Consider the following 21,990-nt stretch of genomic DNA (forward strand, 5'->3'; position numbering starts at 1 on the left):
GAAGATATTTTAAAAGTGACAGACTGGTCTTCGGATTCTATGTTTAAAAGATTCAATTTTAAACCAGTCGTGAATATGGCGTCATTGGTGGTTGATAAGCTTAGAACAAGCATAAGCCTCACCTCCAGTCCTGACATAGGATGAAAAATGTCCTAGTAATCATGACGGAAAGTTTCAATTCTATTAAGGATGCGGAGCGAGTATTATTCCCGCCCGAGGCTCTACGAGACCTTTCCCCTCCCGAATTGTAAAGGGGCAAAAGTTTTGTCAAGGCTTTTCTCTTCACCAACGTATGGAATAAGTATATATCTTTAGGGATGGTTTATTACTGTGGGTATGTTCCCATTTGTTTCCTTGATGCTTTGTCTACTTGCTGTGGTACCTTGTGCTCTGTATGACCTCTGGTTGACATGCAGATGTGGAGAATAGGTTAATTTGTTTTGCATTTCATTTTTTACCTAGGTTCTGAGGGTTCCAAGACGGAGTAACAAGCCTCGATGTTTTCATCCGCTTGACTACTTCCACTCCTGTTAAGTTCTAGCCAAAAGTGTAAAGGAGATTGAAGAATTTCAACATGATCATAATGCCGATGCCTACCTGATGGGTCTTCAGAACTGATGATTCCCTAGCTGGAATCATACTGACCCATAAGTGCTGTATGGATTTTGTAACAGATGGAAATCAGCTTTTCAAATGTAGGCAGTCTTATAGCCATCAATTAAAGAACATACGATTAAACATTGAAACCCTAAATTACTGGATTAAATCAAGTCCTTCAATTGCTAGAGTAGGGAAATTACTCACAATATGATGACTGGGAAGTGGAGTTATTCATATCCCAGATCGATTGTTCATTCTCATGCTAGTTAAAATACTGTCCAGTATAAAAGTCCTTTTTTATCAATGCTCATTCCACTTGTATATGCAACAGAAATAGTGACATCGACTGCATGGAATCTGTTGCATGGATAATGCTGGTAAGCAAAACGGTGTGTTTAGACAATAGGACGTCAGAGTGTTGGGACGGAGTCTCTCTACAACATCAGCGCCTGTTGGCCCAATCCTGGTATTGGGACTTAAGTGTTGCCATACCTTTTCCTTAGCTCACCTTCCCTACTGCTCAGCCAGTGTGACAGTTGGAGTGCTTGGTGATAAGTAGAATGTTGAATGCTTGGTGATGTCACAGAATGCATGGGTGCCTGGTGATGTGCGGAGTGTCCGTTGGAGTGTGCAGGCTGAGCAGCAGGGAGGCTGCTCCTGGTAGGGCTAATTACTGTCATCTACTAACTTACCAACTTAACTGGAACTTACCTTAATGTATAATAAATTCATCTTCTCCAAACCTATTCTACGACTACATGGACTTTTTATCCATTACAACACCTGGCTAGCTCACAGTGCCTCACCTGAACTGCAAACCTTCCCAGAGCAACAGGTGCTTTCGCCAAACTCAAGACCCTCTAATCTCCAAGGAAACCTTGGAAACATCCTTCCCTTTCGTTACTCACTCGTGCATGTCCGTAATAATCATAAGAAAGACGCAAAGAAAGTTGACCATATATGTACTGAAACTATTGTAGTCAATTATGAAGCAAATGTGTTGCAATCATTAGGCAGATACAACTAAACAAAGTAATTAGCATTACTAACAGACCGTAAAGGACAAACTTCCCAATCATGGCAATTTATTTATTGGTCTAGGGTCTACCCTTACTATGCGAGCATAGGGAAATATTTGCACAATCTCTGGTATTGGCATAGGACCTCATACCTGGTGTATGCATCATGAGTGTGAACTTAATTTATGCAGGGCTGCAGGTCCGGCACTGCTGTCATTCCAGAACAGCCGTCTCCAGCGGAATTCTCCTCTCTGGCCCCCAGGAGGACAGGACACAGTTTATATGATACTGTGCTGGAGATGCAGCTGTGCGGCCGTGTATGTGTAAACATCAGGGACTGTTGCCGAACGAGCAAAGAAAACACTACACTATGTTATGTATTCCCAGCAACCTTGTACAAAATGTGTAAACAAAATTGCAAGAAAAGTCCCTAAAAAACAAACAATATGTACAGCGTATTCTGAAAATACAGTCACAAAAATAAATGTGTTATATGTAGCTATGCAGAGCGAGCAGAGGCAGCCTAAAATGTGTAAAACGCAAACTAAAGGAGAACCAAAGTGGGCCCAGAAGGGAAATCACTACAAATTCAGCTGCAAAGTCACATTGTTTATAAATGAAAAAGGATGGCAACTGAGACCGGTCAGAGAGAACACACGTTAAAAATATAATTTTCAAACATACCTTTGGCATCATGTCTTCCATGAACTTTTGGCCTCCAAAGCCCGGTTCAACAGTCATAACCAAAGCCATATCAACCTGACTGGCCCATGGGGCTAGGTACTCTACTGTCGTACCTGGCTTTATGCCAAGGCCCACCTGCAAATGAACACATTCAGAGACATCAGAGCAGTAACCGGAAATAAAATTAAATCTCACATTCAGCTCAGCCAGCATAAAGAAGCTATGAGGATACTAAAGGAACTTGTGTCAATTCACATTGCACGTGGAGGGTAGGAGTGCAGAGTGAAACCTCTTAAATTAAACTTCTGCGCAGAATGTTGGAGGATTGAGAGCGCCACAGATAGTGTTATCACTATTGTACTGTTTATTCTGCCAGCAGATTTAAGTGGGCGCAGATAAACAGATAAACGATGCCTGCATCACACCTCAGCTCTTTATTATTCAATTGTTCTTGTTAATTTCCTATAATGGATCAGCTTTTATCTTAGAAATTACAAGCCTAGGAAGTAGCGATTCCAACTGTTCTCTTTTGCCATACAGCCCAGATCTTTTGCCCATTGATCTGTGACATGACTGGATTCCTGACACTGCCTCTACTGAAGCAACTGATGAAGAAGCCTACATCCTCCAGTACTTAATCTAACACTGCACTAAACTAAGCTGCTTTAGGAATTTTACCCGACCAGGGAAGGGAGGGGAATATTGCCTAAACTTCCTCATATCTAAATACTATCATCACAGAGGCAACCTACAAGCCGCATAAGCAGCTCTACTCACATGAAGTACCAAAGCCTAAATTGCAAAACCTAGCCTCTTTACAGCTCGAAATACAGTTTCAGAATCCTCAGGGCCTATGAGGGATCAACCATACGCTCCGTCTTCAAGGGAGGGTTTCCCCGGGTTAGTATCTCCGGTCCCAGCCTTAAGCCTTGCACCACATGCTCAGATAAGCCACTTATGTACCAATAACAAGGACTTGAACCCGCAGCATCTCTATTCGGATAACCGAGTTTACATCTGCTGTGCCATGGCAAAACATCAATATTAATCCAAAACTGCTAAACCTCATTTTTAAATGGGTCCAATCACCAGATGTTTATTCGCCCACACCAATTTTCATCCTCAGAGTTTCAGATCTGTTGAAGAAAGCTGTAATCCATATGAAGGGGATATTGATAAACGCAAACATACTCTGGAGTACTGCCATTTTAACCATGAATAGCCAACTTGAAGTTAAAATTAAAAAGTTCAATCCTTCTAGCCACCCTCCAGTGGAATGCTTCTCGGACGCCAGGTTTTGTTTAACATAGATTATAAATTGCATTTTAATGGTTCCTTCCACATCAAATATAAAACAGAACTGCTTTCAAGCAACTTTTGCAATGTATTACAGTGGCAAAATGCTTCGAGTGGTACGGTTGCCCGGCGAATGGTCCAAACGGCTGTCTGGCTGGCCTTGGGGTGGGGAACCGAAGACTTTATATCCCTATCACTATCTCCTGGGCAGTCAAAACTGGCTTCTGTTAGCATAGTGTTTGTCTGCAGTCTGCCATGCACCCAATGCTGTGTTTCAGTCCGAGTTGTTCGCTTACTTTGTACCTTCTGTATTTAAGGAGCCAATGAACCAGCACTTGGGTAGAGTAGGAGTGAAATAAAGGTTCCGCAAAACTTTCAATAGCTGCACAGTGAAAAGAAAAGCAGGGGCCTCCCTGACACAAAAAGGATATTGGGTGGGGAGGAAGTGGCAAGAGGTCCCAGCAGTTAAAGGCAACACTGTGTAATTACCATGAGCACAAATATAAAGATCCTTTGCGCTCCCATGATACAAGAAAAAATGTAATATCCCAGGTCCCGGAAAATCCTTGTACTTCTGTTTGGAATGTTTACAAAGAAAGCAAGGCAACGTCCAAACAGACATTTCACAACCAAACCTCAAGAAAGAGGCTTCCTGGAGCAAAATATGTGTCACCACAGTTTGGCAATGTAAAACAATTTGTAACCTGTTGTACATATTGAAAGAGGTCACTAAGTGAATCTTAATTCAAATTAAATTCAAGAAGAGATCTTGAAAAGGAAATCACAAAAGCAGTATTGCATGCTCTGATGGATTGATTCCAATTCTATCAGGCGAGCAAGGATTTGAGGATTAGTAGAAAGGGGCCGAAGGGCTGAGAACGAAAAATAGCATACAACCGTATATGGTAGTTAATCAGTGCTCTGTACCACGCACCACATCTGATTTTCCGAGATGACAACCTTGGAATCTGGTTCCAATTGAGACGAAGCTGATAAATGACTGGTGGCGGCATTCAGGAGTATGAGAGTCATCTGCAGCATTCCACCGCTATCTTGGAACAAAGATGAAAAAAAACCAAACTATCAGAACCCGATTGCTATGAATGAATGCCCAAGTATGATGTTCATGTCGCACAGAGACATGACGTATGTCTACCTATTTTAGACTGAAGTAAACCACCTTTGAAATGAGTGCTAAAAGAAAATCAAGGGTGGGGTAAAAAAAAAAAATGGCTTAATATCTTGGTTTTGGACAGGTCATATATGGAAGTGCTACAGCTGAAGAAATTCCATGGAGTACAGTGATTTATAGGAAGCATTGGCAAAGCCATTATGTCCTTGCAGGTGACTAGAGCGTTTTAAAAATAAACACGGACTGGCAGTCGTGGCCTGCAACCAAAGATGTTGGAGTCATCCCTTTATTCCACAATAATCTATTGTGCAGCACCCCACTGGATACAACCGGGCCACTCTGTGTGCCTGCCAGAGCCAAGAGACCATTGTGGGGTCTCATCTGTTACGGCGACAAACCTCGGCATATGACCGCAGCATAACCCGACTTCGCCAAGGGTCCGCAAGATTGCGGGCGGACAGGGGGATTAAGGGGGAGTGAGTGCGGCAACTGGCGTAGTGCCCTCGGTGAGGCCTCGTAAGCGCAGGCCCATCCCTAAGAGGGGAGTGGGATGGGCCAGCCGGACGTGCAGAGGGAGCGCCTGAAACAGTCAACACAGGAGGCAACCGACCGTAGGGGCGAGCGGAGCTGCAGCCATATGAACAATGAGCCCGTCCTGTGGAGGAGGTGTGACCGGCAAGAGTTGTTGGAAGGACCCTGGCCACTGGGGGAAGGTAGTTGCCTCCCCCACCTGTGTGGGAGAGAGAGAACGGTATGGGGCTGTAGGTGCCAAGGCCTGGCATGGCTAGTCAGCCTCGAAACCACAAGGTCACAAAGAGGAAACTTCCACCTCCCCACCCCTGCTGTGCTCCAACCTGTGAGCAGGAGGCCTGGAGAGTGGCAAATGATGGAAGAAGGGCACCCTACACCTGAAACTGAGAACCTCTAAAGCTGCTTGTGCCAGTCCTCGGCATGGGAGATGAGGCTGGCCATGTGCTGCTTGGGGCGAGTGGAGAGACCCTCGAGGAATCGTACAGTTAAGGAGTGTAGTATCCAAAATAATCACTTCACAGGATAGGCAAGTCGTTTTTGAAGATCTAGGTTTATTTCAAATAAAAGATCTCACCCTTCACACATAGAACTGTGAAGGAAGCAGGATAATGCATACATTGTTCTCAGAGCTCTAAGGAGGTAAGCTCAGATACCACACACCTCCATTCCATCAAATGAATACAGCAAAACTATTTACACAACATGAAAGTACAATTAAATATAATCATTAAGATAAGCAGGCTGTCTCACAGTTCTTTCAGATTTCCTTGTTACAACATCCTTTCCCATATTATGAACAGATTTCTGCGTTACAACGTTTTTCCCCAATTCTCTAGACACATCACCCGACTTGCCCCATACATCAGGAGAATCTGTTTCTCTTTCGAAAACCAACTCTGTTAGGATTCGAAATATGGTGGTCTTGAGCTTTAACATTATTATTAAAGATATTAATCATATTTTCAAAATATTATTTTGAAAGATCTTAATCACACATATAGGCTTGGAATACTTAGAACCACTCCAACACATCATGGGACGTTTTTATCATAACTAAGTCCCCAACCATGACCTTCGTATTCTTCACTGATTTTCTTTTGTCAAAATTCTTTTTCCCGCTTATTACTTTGGACTCCTCTCTAGTTTGTGAATCGCCTTCTCTATGTTACACCCAAACATAAATTGATCACATATGCGTTTGTCAATCAAATTTGCACAAAGATGCAAGTTTGTAACATAACTTTCAACAGACTCCTCATCCCTCTGTGTTCTTTTGGCAAAATGGTATCTTTCTAAGATGGTGCTAACTTTCGGTAGAAAGTGTATGTCCAATATTTTAAGGTATTTTTCATATTCATTCAGATCTTCAGATTCCAAGCAGGGAGATCAGGAAGATAATCAAATATTTCTAGGCCCTCAGAACTCAGAAAGTGAAGTCGTAATGAGGTCTTCCTCTCTACACTTAAAGTGGTTCCACATACCTTTGCACATCTATCAAATACTTTTTTTCCATTCCATGGAAGGTGTGCCTGGACTGGACATGCAGAAAGGTGGTGCAGTAATATTCTGCATGTCTGACGAGGTAACAATTATGAATAGCAAAAAAATAATGTATGGTGCTGAAAGGAAGAAGTGAAAAGTTAGGGTTGCTGGTGCAAAGAATACACTAGTAGTAGCCGAGTGAGTCACAGCAAATTATGCAGGATGTGTCACCATTAGAGTTGATGTTTGTGTCAATGTTTTCAACATAACATGACACACATGATATAACAGTAACCTTAAGGTGCTTGCGACTGCACACAACACCCAAGAGCACCAAAGTGTATGTGTCACTGAAAATAGAAAACACTCTCCAGAACGCAGGTTAGACTAGAGGTCTGCCTGTTCCTATAGAACCATGCCCTCAAGCCCAAGTGAGGCTACGGATCGGGTAGTATCGATACATCAAGCAAAGACGCGTCTCGAGTAGCAAAAACAAAGCAGCTCCCCGCAAGACAAGCAGATCCTCACGCAGACCAGCCACGAAATCCAAGATACTGGTAATAACAAGTAAGTCCTTCTTTTGTGCTTTGCGTCATGGTGGATCTTGTGTAAATGAATTAAAATTAGTCTCAGACCTAAGAGAATGCGCAAAGTCTGATGAGCGGAAACAAAGCGCACTTATTTTTTAGCAAAATCGAGTACAAAGTTTCAAGACCGAAGAGAGAGGATGTGAGCAGATATAAAAACACATGCAACAGCTTTATCAGGTGCGCTCACAGTCAGAGCGGGCAATCTCTCTCAGCTGGAATGTCTAACCCCCACATTCGAGACCAGGGTCTACGCGTGCGAGCAAACGTAACCGCCTTCCCAAGAAAGTTTACCAAGGTTCACACACGACCATAAAAAACACAAGAGGAAAAAAAAAAACAGTCCCTCCCCAAGTACATGAATCAGTCTCTCCTGATAGGTAAGATCTCATGAGGTAGAAAGTCTGAATGCAAAGATCACCGCCGAAAGGCTAACAACGTCTGCTGAACTCTAGCTCTAGATCTAGTGGAAATCCTGCCAAAACTACGCCAGTGTGGTATCTAAAATAATCACTTCACAGGATACGTTAGTCGTTTTTGAAGATCTAGGTTTATTCCACATACAAGATCTCACCCATAACACAGATCTTGAGGGCAACTGGCACAGTTTTAACAACCCTTCATAAACCTTCCTATGACACTGCTAATGACACACAAAGTTCGATGTGAAGGTAGTATTATGACATACACAATGTTCTCACTGCTCTGAGGGGCTAAGTTCAGATGACACAAGGAGGGACCCGGACCCCCTTCCCTTCATCCGAACACCACTCTTCTGAGCTACGACAACACATGTGGCCTCTGCGTCCTCAGGCACTGGGAGGCCAAATAGGGAATCTCATACACGCCCCACACACACAAAACAAGATGGCAAAGTGGGAAGCCTCAAAGGCCCAACAAGTACGCCAAGCCTGTCCTAATCGAGGAGAAACCCTTATCTAGAGGCACAGTTGGGAACCCACACCAGCAGGGTGAGACGCTGTCCATGCCTACTATACTTCAAGCTATACATGAATCCAGACAGGCCCTGGAGGGTCAGATAGAAGAGGTGGAGCAGAGGTAGGTGTCCCTCACCTCCCATGATTTGCAGAAGATGACAGATCGCTTGACAGTGGTCAAGACTAGGGTCTCCTCCGAAGACGAACTTACGAGCCCTTGAAGTGGATTTTGTTAAACTCCAGGAGTTAGCCCTCCAACTGGTAAAACGTGCTTAAGGTGTGGAGTGTAAATCTCAGTGAAGTAACCTGCACTTTCTGGAAATTCTGGAGGACTTGGATGGCACTCACTTGGAACAATTCTTCTCCAGATGGTTCTATGCCTCGTTCACCGAGGACTGGTTGTCATCCTGCTTTGTCATTCAGCGGGCTCACGGGCTGCCTATGCAGCATCGGCCGCCAGGCACCCCACCTAGACCGGTGATTCTTTGATTCCTTAACTATGCAGACAAAAATGCCATCTTGGTAGCGGCCTGCAACCAACAAACCGTACAGTTGGAGTCCAATAAAGTAGTGATCTTCTTGGACTATACACAAAGAGTACAGCAACAAAGGAGAACTTTCGCCACAGTGAAACTCAAGCTCAGACCGATGCAAATTGGATACATGCTAATGTACCCCACAAAACTTAAGGTCATCTTTCAGGGGAAAGCTCTTCTTTTTGACGATCAGTTAGAGGCATAGAGCTGGGTGATGGAGAAATCCTCCATAAAAAATTATGTTTTGTAATCAACTAGGCTAAACAGGGAGTCCTTTTTGCCTCGGGAGGACCACCCGAAGCCAGAGGCCCAATCTCGAGTGGGGATGAGGAATACCAGGGGCCTTTGAGACTCGGACCTCGGAGTGTGAACACCCCCACACCACCCTCATCATGGTCCCGGCTGTGGAGTGGAGGCAGAGGTAGAAATCTATGGGCCGGAACAAATACAAAACACTGAGGTGGCAACCGAGATGCCCAAAATACAAAACATTTTTGGGGGCTGCACGGAGGCTATTACCATAGTAGTCAGACTGTTCAGTGGCCCACCCCAGTATTACTGTTTTGTATTTGAAAGATATTGGGGAGCTTTGTGTTTCTTGGCGACAGATACTTCCATTCTAGAAGTATGGGTTGGAGAAAGTTACTTAGTGGGAAATGTATGGGGCTAAGCAGTTGGAGGTGTTCATTATTTTTCCCTGTTTTAACAACACCAAAAGGTGCTGTTTTAGTGACATTTGGAGAGGAGGTGCGAGTAGAATCCCTGTACCATCAGGGCCCAGGGACATACCGCAGAGATGAGACATGAGAGGCAAAGGGGAGCGGTGGGAGAGCCCTGTTGCTCCTCAGCCTGGTGACTCTTCCGGACTGGACCGGGTGAACTGCAACATATGGTAATTCATTGCACAACGTATGTTGGGTGACACAGACTAACTTACACTGTTATCCTAGAATGTTAACTCTCTATTGAACAAGATCAAAAGAAGGGTGGTCACACAGTATGCTTGGAGGCATGCACCAGATTTTGTGCTGCTTCAGGAGACAAACCTGGCAGGACACCACTGCCTCTGCTTGAACAGAGGTCAATATACTGTGCTCACACAAATGCGGGCTACACCAAGGGGTTGCGAGGAGAGATGATTTTGGGCAAAAAAATCTCCCCCTTCCAAGTAGTAATGACCTGGCAGGATCGGGGGCCAGATTAGTGGGAGCGATGTGCTCCTGAAGTAGGAAATCACTGCTTATACCAAGCGTGTACGCCCCACCCAGTCTCCTCCAACCTGTCTTTGAGGCACTGAGATGCATCCTACTAGAAACAACAGCGGATTACATATCATAGGAGGGACTTCAATGTCGTCATGGACACAACACTTGAAAGGTCGGTCTTGGGACCGTCATATTGTAGTGTAGTTCCTATATCCCTGATAGGCTCTGCGCATTGGAATAATATGCACTATAGTTTTGACATAGGACTGAAGTAAGTATGTCTCTATCGAGTACATTAAACTTAATTACTTATGTGTGCCAGCCAACTCAGAGGTCACTAGAAACTTCTCGAATATAGAAGAAGGGATTCGTTTCTGACAACCGCATAAACATGACAACTTTGTTTCTCTTAGGGTCAGAACAATCTCAGATCCGTGGAAACAATAGATAACAGTTTCACTCAGTCAATCGTGCATGCTTTGTTTCTACAGAGTTGCACAGAAATAGAGAGACGGGCGTTTCAATAAAAAGGTTTATTGAACAGTCTTATTTCTCATGCAAGAGATATGAACTGCTACAATCGTAAGACAGGATGCGAAGTCCAATACATACAGGGTTAGCAGTAAGATAAAATAATACTGCAATAGCATGGTTTGTAGCTATGACGTATATTCATACAATACATACATAAATAACAGGCTAAAATGTGAATACTCATCTGATGCTTCTAAATAGTTCTACCCCAGTGTACCTAACCTAAGTGTAGTACGAGGTAAGAAGTATGTGCTGTTTGTCTATAGTCTAGTTTAGCTATAGTTGCCAAGATTGGCCAAAAGTTTCTCTAAGTTCTAGTCTGCTCCATACCTTAGAATGTGTGAGGTGGAAATCTCTTTCCGGGACTCGATATCCAACACCCCGCGAGGGGAGTCAGAAACACTGGAGCTGGATCCTCTGCGAGGAGGATGACAGTGTCTGGTCAGTGCATCAGGCGGGGAACTCTATATCCTTCTGAAATTGTCGTGGCGAACCGCAAGTAGGCAGTCGCACTGGATCGTACCGGAACCGTGGTTTGCCAGGGCAAGTGTAGGTATATTTATACCTTGAAGGTGTTTAGGAATGCCTGTATTGACGTAAAAGTCGGGCATCGGAACGTCATGAATGAACCCCTAAGGAATAGATGTTCATGCATAATAAATGAATTCTTGGAGAAATCAATATCCAAGCAAGGGAAATTCCTAAAGGCTCAAGAGTATGGTTTTCCAAGAATTCGTGACGTGGATTGACGGATGTAGGAGACCATGCCTGTATTTGGTTAGCATGGACAATGACTAAATATGGGCTGGATTTTCTATGCCTAAATAAGGGCAATATGAATTGTACCTATAAAAGGGCATAAATCGGGAAACCTATATACGGAATCTAAATCTAAACACAACAATTTCTCATCCCCTCTGTCACAATATAGGTCTGCCTTGGGACTTATGGATGTGTGGAGAGCTAGATTCCCCTCCCTCCCCCCCCCCCCCCCCCCAAGTCACAAAGTACTCCTTCTCTGGGGTCCACAAGTTGTTTTCTCGCATTGACTTCATCCTAATACCATCCGTCAAGCCAAATATTTGCCCAGGGGCATCCATGATCATACACCAGTGTGGGTCATTTTGGGCTCTATGCGTCTATAAGGAGGCAGTGTTGAAACTCCACAGAGAATGATCCCTCTACTTTGATGAAAATGTTGGTACAATAGAATCACCTCGCATGGTACGGGAAGCCTACAAAACAGTGCTTTGGGAGACAGCCAAAAATATATCACACAAGAAACCACTTAAAGAAGAGTGTCTCACAGCACTTGAAAAAGAAATTCATGCTGCAGAAGACCACCTAAAAATGTACATTGGATTGCCTGTAAAGAATTCCATGCCCTCCCACATGACTTGGAGAAACAACACTTCCTGGTAATCAAATGGAAGCTGTATGAAGTAGAAGATAAGGCGGGTTGCCTTCTGGTGCAGCTTAGCAGAGGTGATGGGTAGATGGGTGGGGGAGCTGGAAGAGCCCAACTGAACACGCACTGCCACAGATGGGAGGATCATGGAGAGATTTGCCCAACACTATGAAGACTTATACAGCGAGAGACGCTCCACCACAGAGGAGGACAACGTAGCCTTCCTAGCAGACCTACCCCTCACATGCCTACAGGAGGATGATAAGACCCACATGGAACAGGACCTCTCAATCAAGGAACTATTAGAGTTGGTATGTCTAATGCAGTCAGGGGAGGCGCTAGGCTCAAAAAGTTTACTGGTGGAGTTTTACAAACGTACTGTTGTAGTGCACCCTGCATACTGTTGATGGAGGCATAGAGTGTCGATGAGCTCCCACCAAAGCTACATCATGCAACTATCATAATCTTAAGCAAACCAGGGTAGCTGCCTATTCTGTGTGCAGCATGTAGACCAATCTCCCTCCTAAACACTGAAGTTAAGTTCCTTACACAAATATTGATGCTCTGCCTAGTGAAAGTCATCCAAACCCTGGAGCACCAGGACCACAAGGACTTTAAGCCAGGCAGTGCTAGCTGGCAAAACCTGAGACAGCTTCAGAACTGGCTAGACTATCTCTGCAACACACAGAAGCCCCTGACCCTGTTAGAATTGAACGTAGAGAAAGCCTTTGACTCAATCAGTAGCAATACATTTTCCAGGTCCCAAAGAGACTGGGATTTAGCCCCCCCACCACCCAAAAAACAATTGCTGGGTACAACTGCTTTATTGCCACCCGACAGCGAGGGTGAATCGTGTGGTCTCGAGGGAGTCCTAGCTTGGGTGGTACAGGGGTGGTGGGGAGGAGCTGGGGGGGGTGGGGGCAAGATTTCCCGGTGTTGCAGCTGCTGTTCACACTATGTCTGGAACTGTTGGCAAGCTGGCTGAGACTCAGCACAGACATAGTGAGTTTCCGGGAAGTAACTGGTGAACCAGAAAAAGTGTCTCTACGCCGATGATATCCTACTGTACCTGGCAGAGCCGATAACCTCCTTTCCAGAGGTTTTGTCGGTGTTCCATGCCTTCAAATGTTACGTGGGCTACAAAATTAATGAGGACAGTTTCATCCTGTACAAAATGGGTGTTAGGCCCCCCTACAGCTGTGATCCCCCTGGAAGTAGTGGTCACAACAGAGGGTTTTCCATACATGGGGATCGAAATTACCAGATGCCCTGTTCAGTTTCTGGAGTGAAACCTGTAGGTGGCCCAGTGGAGGTTCTGTGAAGACATTGACTGCTGGAGAGGTTTCCCTCTTTCGTTCATGGGCAGTCATCTTTTTAAAAATCATCTTATTGACTAAAAATTGATATGCGCTCCAAAATTTCTCATGGTCAGTGCCAGAGACCTCAACAGGGTGGAGGATATAGTGCTCTCCCTTCTCTGGGACAGCGATACCCTTTCCACCCCAGACGCTGCTCTGCACCCTATAGAGGTCGGTGTATAATGGTGGCATTGCGCTACCAGACATCAGAGGTCACTACTGAGCCCCCCAGCTGGAGGTGGTAAACGAATGAAGCCACACACCAATAGACTACCCAGCGAAACGGTTGGAGAGATATTTAATTGAAAGAAAATCTCGCAAACATTATATGTACAGTGTACCCTTCACGCCCCCCTGCCCCCCACCCCCTGTTAGGACCAACCAAGGCGTTTGAGGCCTGAGACAAGTCGACGACCTATGTGGGTTGGAGAGGTAACAGACCTCGAAAATTATAACCTTGTTATTAGACCTGCAGTTCTAGTAATCTGAATAATCTACTCGACCTAACTGTAATGTACTTTACCTATAAACTGGTCTCAAACTGTGTGATCCTAGGCAAATATTTTATGTTACAGAACTGCCTTTTTCTTCATTATCACAAGAGCATCTTCAAATATGTCATTTAAGCATTTCTGCTGTACAAAGAAACCTCTTTTGTTAGATTTAATGGACTAAGGAGCATAATTATCAAGGGTTTAAGTTGAGTTTGCACCGCGCAACATGGTGTATATGCAATGCAAGCCTGAAAATGCCTCCCCAATCCCTGGGATTCATAATCAACAGCAAACAAGCTGTCCTGGTTCCTTCTCAAAGTCTCACATTCCTAGGCTTAGTGATCAACTCGGTGGAGATGACACAGGATTGGTTTTCATGGAAGTTGGCCAAGATTCGACACAAAGTACACAGGACCTTCTCCAAGTCGACAACCTCCCTCTGAAAGATTGCCAGAGTGGTCGTCTTCTTTCATCTTCCATCCAGGCCATCTTCCAGGGCCCTCTTCTTTTCCGTGCCCTCCAACGGCTGGAGGCCTCTCATTTGCGCCGTGGTCTCACAAGCTCTCAATTCGTCCCTCTTTCACAAGAGGGCAAAGAGGAACTACGCAGGCGGCTCACACACATGGAGGCCTGGAACAAACATGCCATTTTCATCTCTCAGTCGGATCTGGTGATCAAATCAGATGCCAGCGGCACTGGCTGGGGCACTCGTTGCGGGGAATTAGCACATGCGGCGAATGGTCGACCGGCGAACAATCCCTCCATATCAATTGCCTGGAATTGATGGAAGGTTAATACGCGGTGGTGTTGGACCAAAGAACGAGCACAATGTTGCGTTTTTCTAAAGATGGACAATGTAGCAGCAGCCTGCTACATCAATCACCGGAGCGGCACTCGGTCCAAAGCACTTTCAGATCTGGCCAAGGATTTTCGGGAGTATTGCTGCACACATCAAGCCTCTGTCATGGCGAAGCATCTCCTAGGGTCGACCAACCATGTTGCGGATTGACAATCACGTCATGTACGGGACACAAGCCTGTAGAAGTTGCTTCCATCCATGTTCCTAGCTCTCTCAGACCTGTGGGCCCATTTACGATTGACCTCTTTAAGACCCAGCTCGACCACCAACTACCACGGTACTTCAGCAGGAGACTGGATCCCAGTGCAGTGACGACCAACACTTTCCACCAGAATTGGTCAGTGGAGAAGGGCTATGCCCTTCCACCCATCACCATGATAATGAGACTTGCGGCACAAGCATGCAGGCAGGGAGCAGATCTAGTGGTGTTGACCCTGATGTGGAAGTCGCAAGTATGGTTTCCAGGTCTGATGGAACTTTCCAATCCGTCTACCCCTAGATCCGTCTCTCCGCAGCGATCCCTTCGGGAATCCCCATCATCTGATGATTGTGAGAAAGTGCTCTTTCTGTATGGTTTCCCCCACTTTTAGCTGAATTGCTGATGTGCTTTGACCGCGTGTGCCCTGGGCTCCTGCTAACCAGGTACCCAGGGCCTATGTTCTTTCCGTAAATCCTGCATTGAAGCCTAAACTCATTTAGCATGTCTGGCCACAGGTGAGCTCCTAGTAAATGGTACCGCAGGTACGCAGGGCACTGTGACCAGAGAAGGCCTCTAAGGGGTGCAGCACTTATTGTACCACCCTTAGAAGTCCTGTACCTTCACACGCACGCACTGCCTTTGCAGGCTGCGTGTTTTGGTGCAGAACAAAGTGAAGAGTCGAAATGCACACATCCCTGTGTGCCATGCCTATAACCCACTGCCATGGCATAGATCAGTCACCCCTCTAGCTGGGTGCACTATACCAGTGGTGAGGGTACAGGTGCATGAGCTCTGTACCCCTTTAGTTTCGAAGTCCATTCTTAGACATTGTAAGTGCAGTACTGCCATTAAGAGTATATGGTGCTGGGAGTGTGTCATTGCGAACTCCACAGCACCATAATGGTTACACTGAAAACAGAGAAGTTTGGTATCAAACTTCTCAGCACATTAAACCCACACTGATGCCAGTGTGGAATTTAAGGAAAAATGCACACAGAGGGCATCTTAGAGATGCCCCCTGAAAACTAACCTACCACTAGTGGCGAGGCTGACTAGCTGCTTTCAGCTGCCACCACCAGACATGTTTCTGGACCCCTGGGTCGAGAGCCTGCTGCTCTCGGGGGCCTGAAACAATGCACATCCTGGGACGAGGTGCCAAGCCTCCTCCCCCAGGATGGGCAAGGGCCACTTAGGAGAAGCTTCAAAGGCTTGCCGCCTTTGTAAGCTTCCCCAGGCCACTTGCTGCTTTCAGCAACTGGTCCCCACTTGTTCTGACCCTCACTTTCGGTGGGAGAACCAGCGGGAAAATCAAGTGAGGAAGAGAGATGTGTCCACCTCTGCCAACTCCACCCCTCAGGTGGGGGAGGAGAGGTGAAGCACAACTCTCAGTGCCTGCCATCTTGCAGATGGAGGGGGGACTCAGCCAACCAGGGAAAGACTTATGCCCCCCTCCCACTGGAGGGTGGCATAATAGGGGGTGTACCCACCCCAGGGAAGGGACCCATTGGTCCAAACCTTTTAATTACCTGGAACGTCCCTAAATCTAGTATTTAGAGGCACCCCTGAACCTTGCTTCCTCAGACCAGAAGAAACTTCAAGAAAAGAAGAAGGACCCAACAGCCATGTCGAAGATAACAAGAGGAAGACGCCCACTGACTTGGCCCCAGCCGTACTGGCCTGTCTCCACCTCGAACCTGCTCCTGCGAAATCCCGGTGTGTCCTGCAGCCAGCAACCTCAAAAACCCCGGAGGACCTGCCTGCCTTCAACCACAAAGACTGGGTCTCCCGTGATCACCGGATGTGTTAATCTCCAACCTCTGGCCCCAGCCGGAAACCGCGAATCCACCCCACTCTGCAACCACCATCCACGGCCCGAGCTTGAGTGGGCAAACACCACGAGGAGGTCTCCCCGGCAATCCTGACCCGAGATCCAGTGATCCCTGACCGACCTCAAGCCTCCAGCCGACGCCTGCAGCCTAAATCCGGAAGGTCCCCCCAACTGCAACCAGGAGCTGGTAAGAAGTTCGAACCCTAAAAGGCACCCCTGCACCTGACGCCCCACGGCCTTGGGTGGCCCAACAGACGGTGCCTAACCAACCCCCCAGCATCCCAACTTACCTCATAAAGTGGTGGTCGCACCCTGAAGACTTTCGTCCCGAGCCTGTAGTGCCTTTGCAAACCGGAGGCTCCCCACTGCAAACAGGTCATCCGATGTCGAAACAGTCCCCTGCACCCGGCCGCCCTAGTGCCGCTGAGGGTGCAACTTTGGTGCTACTTTGCTTCCTCATTTACCCTGAGCTAAAGTCCAGGAGCTTTGCTCCCACAACCAAGTGGCCTGCTCGTCAGCAGCCACCAACCAGAGGCCCCCTATCCCCCTTTGGATAACAATGGGCCTCAGCACTCTGCACTCGGCCGCCCTAGTGCCACTGAGGGTGTAATGAGAGTGCATTCCCACTACCGAATACTTACCCTAAAATCGATAACACTATTTTCCTCTATAGGATCACATTGACTGTTTTTCTTGGAAAAGTTTCTAAGTGTGGAGTTTGAAAACCTAAAGAAATTCTTAAAAATTGTACTATTTAACAAAAATGCTTTTAACTCACCTGTTTCCAAGAAATGTCCCAGTGTAGTATCCAGGCATACTAGACTGTGTAAGAAAAGTAATCAAAAAAGTTACTTACCTGGTATTTTACTGAAAAGCCCATTCAAGTCTATGTACTGTATTTACAAAGCATTGCATTTTTCTGAAACAATACTGCAAGTCAAAACAAAGTGCGTGTACCATTGCAATTCAAACTATTTACAAACTGCATTACTACTGTAAAGTATTTATTGCTTACCTGTGCCAGGCTTGCTTGGTTCTAGAAAATAAAATAACTAAAATAATGTTTTTATACAAAAACAATTGGTCTGAAGTTCAGTCTTTGAAATCATTTGCTGATTGAGCGTGGACAACAAATGCTCAACACGGTCTTCTGATAAAGCCTTACTGCTCGACCACACTACCACAAATAAAGAGTAAGGTGCTATCTAACTTTACCTCTGCCTACCTTTGGGGTTCCACTGGATTCTGTGCACACAATACCTCACTTTGGTATAGTATATAAAGAGCCAGCTTCGTACAATAACATAACATAACAGGTGTATTTGTAAAGCGCACGATTACCCGTAGGTGTCCTGGCGCTGAATAACAGATGTTTATTGTTACCCAACTCAATGGTACTCATTTTATCGACCTCAGATGGATGAAAGGCTGAGTGGATCTGCCGGGATTTGAACCTGTGACCATGAGGTCGAACACAGGCCCCTGCAGTGGCTGCTTTAGTCCACTGAGCCACCAGACCTGGCTGATGAACAGTATCCTCCTGCTTATTGCATGGAGGATTACAGATCTCGATGACAAGTTCCAGGACTTTATTTCAGAAGCTCTGTAGACCTCCTCTCTCTCGAGGCTGGGTGGACAGTACGGTCAAGCACTACCCATCAGCTTGGTCTCGAGGGATGCGCTGGTGACAGCAATAGGATTTGGATCCACTGGGTTTAGATGTTGTCCATATCCTACATTTTTTGGCCTCTCTGGCCTCAGAGGAAATGGCCCACAGATTGGTCAATTCTTTTCAGTCAGCAATTTCAGCAGGACATGCCTTGGTGGCAGGTCTCCTCGTAAAGAAGCATCCTCTGGTCTGGAAATTGCTCAGGGGCATCCGCTAGTCCCTTCCTCCAGAATCCCACTACTCGGTCCTTCGTGATGTCAATAAGGTCTTGAACCTTTTTACTTCCTGGCCTAGCAACAAATACCTCTCACGTAAACAACTGTCAGCCAAGTTGGCCACTCTTTGATGCCTTATCCCATGCAGGAGGTTCTCAGATGTCCAGGCCTTAGATTTCATCAAGGGGAGTACTTTTACCCTGAAAGGGGTCACCTTTCATGTCTCCAGACAAACAAAGCGCAACTGACATCGGATTACATTTCCAGCTTTCCCGGATTCCCCAGAACTGTGTGTGGTGCACTGTGTCAAGGTGTACGAGGCCTTGATGGAGGTTTTTCCCCCATGGTGTGACAATAACACATTGCTGTTCGGAAACCATTTAAGGTGGTCTCTTCCCCCACCACTGCACAATGGGTTTGATGGATCATACAAAAGACAAGCATCAACACAAAATTATTTGGTGCACACTCGAATAGAGGGGCTATGGCATCAAAGGCCGTCCCTTTTGGAGCTCGCTTGGAGGACATTTTAAATGCGACAGACTGTTCTTCGGATTCGACCTTTAAAAGATACTATTTCAAGCTAATTTCCTCCATTGCGACACTGGTGGTAATTAAGCTTTAAACTAGCCTAATCCTTGCCTTCGGGTCCGGACATAGAATAAAAACTTCCTAGCTAAAGTAAAAGAAAGTTTCAATTCTTTTAAGGACTCTGAGGTGAAGATTAGCCCACCTAATATTACATTATTGCCCACACCAAAATGGTGGATCTGTTTAAGTGATGCAAGTAAGTTATTTGCAGTTGGAGATGTACAAAATTGTATGTGTTTTATCTTCTGATTGGGGACAAGAAGCCCTTTATTTCGTTGCAATGTAACTATGTTCTTGGTATTGCTACCGCCTTGCGGTGCGCCTGTAGATCACATCTAGACCTGTTGCTTATTGCAGGCTTGGAGTCTTCTAAACAGGAATAACATCTTCCAAGTCCAGCATTAGTGGGAGGAAGAAAAAGAGAGGGGACTAAAGTGGATGAGAACAGTTCCAGGTTTCCCATTGGATGACAAACGTTATCTTCATGTTTTCCTAGGTTTAAAAGAAATGAAGTTCCTGGATTGTTGTATTGCGTTTTGTAAAGCCTAATCCTCGCCTCAGTCCTTAAAAGTATTGAAACTTTCCTTTACTTTATCTAGGACATTTGTTATTCTCCTCCAAGCACTTGTTTCACCAGAGCTCTCATTCTGTTTAGTCAGGCCTCTTCTTCTATGTGCTGCTATCAGATGACCGCCTTCATGACGTCCCACTGAGTAAATGGACTCACACCCTCCATTTCATTTTCGATACAGATGTTTTTAATCCTTCCCTACCACTACCGTTGTTACCTTATCCTTCAGGATATTGGAATTCAATCACCAATGCTTTAAACCACAATTCGGTGTCTCCAGCAATCTTCATGTAGATTTAGCTAGAGGACTCCTGCACCTTGCTAAAAAGCTGTTAACCAGTAATTGGCCTATCATGTATATGACTAAGGTGCTGCTGAGTAGTATATACAGTCCATGCTCTTTTCCTTTCAGACGTCAACTAGACCTATAGATCACAGCCAATCCTTTTCTGACTGACATCAATGATTTACCCCACCCCCCAAAACTCCTCGCCTGGGTCCTGTCTCTGGCCCTGTCCATCACTATGCTTAGGTCGCAACGCAGGATTAGCTCCACTTACGCGCCTTCAGTACACCTGAAATTCAGTCAGTAAAACTGCTACTGTAGCATTTCTGGCACATATCATAAAACAGCACAGAGCTTAATAGGCACACTCTACAGTAGGCACACTCTACATTATGTACCAAACTTTAGTATCTGTCTTAGGCACACAACCTACTCATACATAAGGCTGCTACACCACCTTTTTCATCTGTCTGTGGTCAGGTATTGCTGTAGGAACCACTGGGAGAGTTACCCGTTCCATTTCGGAGTAGAATTGTCACCTGCAAAAGACTGTCCCTTAACAAAAGCAGGATGGCCCCTCTCTTAGCGGACATATTGAGAGCATGTAAATTGAGGCTTAAAATATGTATAGTTTTAGTCCTGCTCCATGCCTGGTCATGCCGTGCTCCAGGTGCTTCACTTTGAATATATCCAAACTAGACATTTGGAACTATCTATACCATTAACCAGTAAAGCCAAACAAGGCAGGAGACCCATGAGCCTTCGTTGTGTGCATCCTACAGGGCCTATGAGGCTGCTTCTTCCAGAGCACCCTGTGCAGCGGAGATCCGTCTGAAATAGGCAACTTCTCCTCTCTGTGGAGAACAAGTAGGACATTAAGAATATTTTCAGCTCCAGTTCCAAAGATGGAATAGAATCACTAGTGCCAAGCTTTCATTGCCAAGATGAACAAATCAAGGATCTCTGGACATAACACACACATTTTTCTTACAAGTACAACATTTATTAAATAGGATTTATTAAATTGTGGAGAAGCAGAGATGGCAAAAGAATGCCAAGAAGAGCCGAGACTGCAAAAGAATGCCAAACGAGTCACCTTAAAACACGTATATAAATCACCAACTACATACCTTAGAATCACTTATCTCATCGCAAAATTTACATTACTAATGATGGAGTAAAAAAAACGACAACCAGTATTGAGAAATGGCAGAACTGTAGTCTGTATGTCACCTATGTGTAAAAATAATCTAAAAAACATTGTGCCTATATTGCTTACCATGCCAGATATACAGTTGTAGCATATTTTATTGTAAAAGCACCAACTGTGGGCATGCATTTCATCATGGCAAAGCCAAGCATATACACTATCCACAATGCCAAAAAAAGGCACACAGTAGTACCTGCTGAATACTTACAGTACACCTAATCTACTATAAAATCACCTTAGCTCTGCATAACCTAGACTGGGTTAGCTTTACTCCTTACATGTCTGGAGAGTAATCAACCATTCTCACCCAGAGTAATTCCAGATGTCTTGCCTCCACTAACGAAAATACAAAGAACAGACAAATGCACATCTAGTCACATAGTTTTAAACGGAAACAGTTGTTGGTAGGTGAAAATGCATGTGCGACAGAAGTCACCGGAATAGCGAGAAAACTGGTTTATTTATTGCTCTTCAGTCCCAGGTTCCAATCCTTGTATCACTCACCTTCATCCCGCTCTCTCGAATTTCTTTAATCAAAGCCCCAGGGTTGTTAGTGGCTTCCAGGTGGAAAGTGTACTGACTGCCACCAGCAGCAGCCATTGGTTTCACCCACTGCTCTGGGTTGGCCACCATCATGTGCATATCTGAAAAGAGATAGGGAGGTAAGTGTTCAACCCCCATATGCCCATGCAATGAATTCAAACACGTGGACTCAAAGGGCAACCAGTGCTTGGGAATTAACCATGCGAATCATCATG

The 21,990-nt window shown here is 45.4% G+C and overlaps 1 protein-coding gene across 2 annotated transcripts in view; it reads right to left on the bottom strand.

The window, feature by feature from the left end:
* The window catches only part of RPE (ribulose-5-phosphate-3-epimerase), a 185,420-nt gene that overhangs the window by 90,626 nt on the left and 72,804 nt on the right, over positions 1-21,990 (bottom strand). For both annotated transcript variants that reach the window (XM_085648597.1, XM_085648596.1), the window contains 2 exons: positions 21,737-21,876; positions 2,304-2,438 (listed from right to left, as the gene is read on the bottom strand). In XM_085648597.1, the coding sequence (XP_085504723.1) occupies positions 2,304-2,438; positions 21,737-21,876 (275 nt within the window). The remainder of the gene's footprint in view (positions 1-2,303; positions 2,439-21,736; positions 21,877-21,990) is intronic.

This window comes from Triturus cristatus, chromosome 3_2 (assembly GCF_964204655.1).
Source record: "Triturus cristatus chromosome 3_2, aTriCri1.1, whole genome shotgun sequence".
NCBI lineage: Eukaryota > Metazoa > Chordata > Amphibia > Caudata > Salamandridae > Triturus > Triturus cristatus.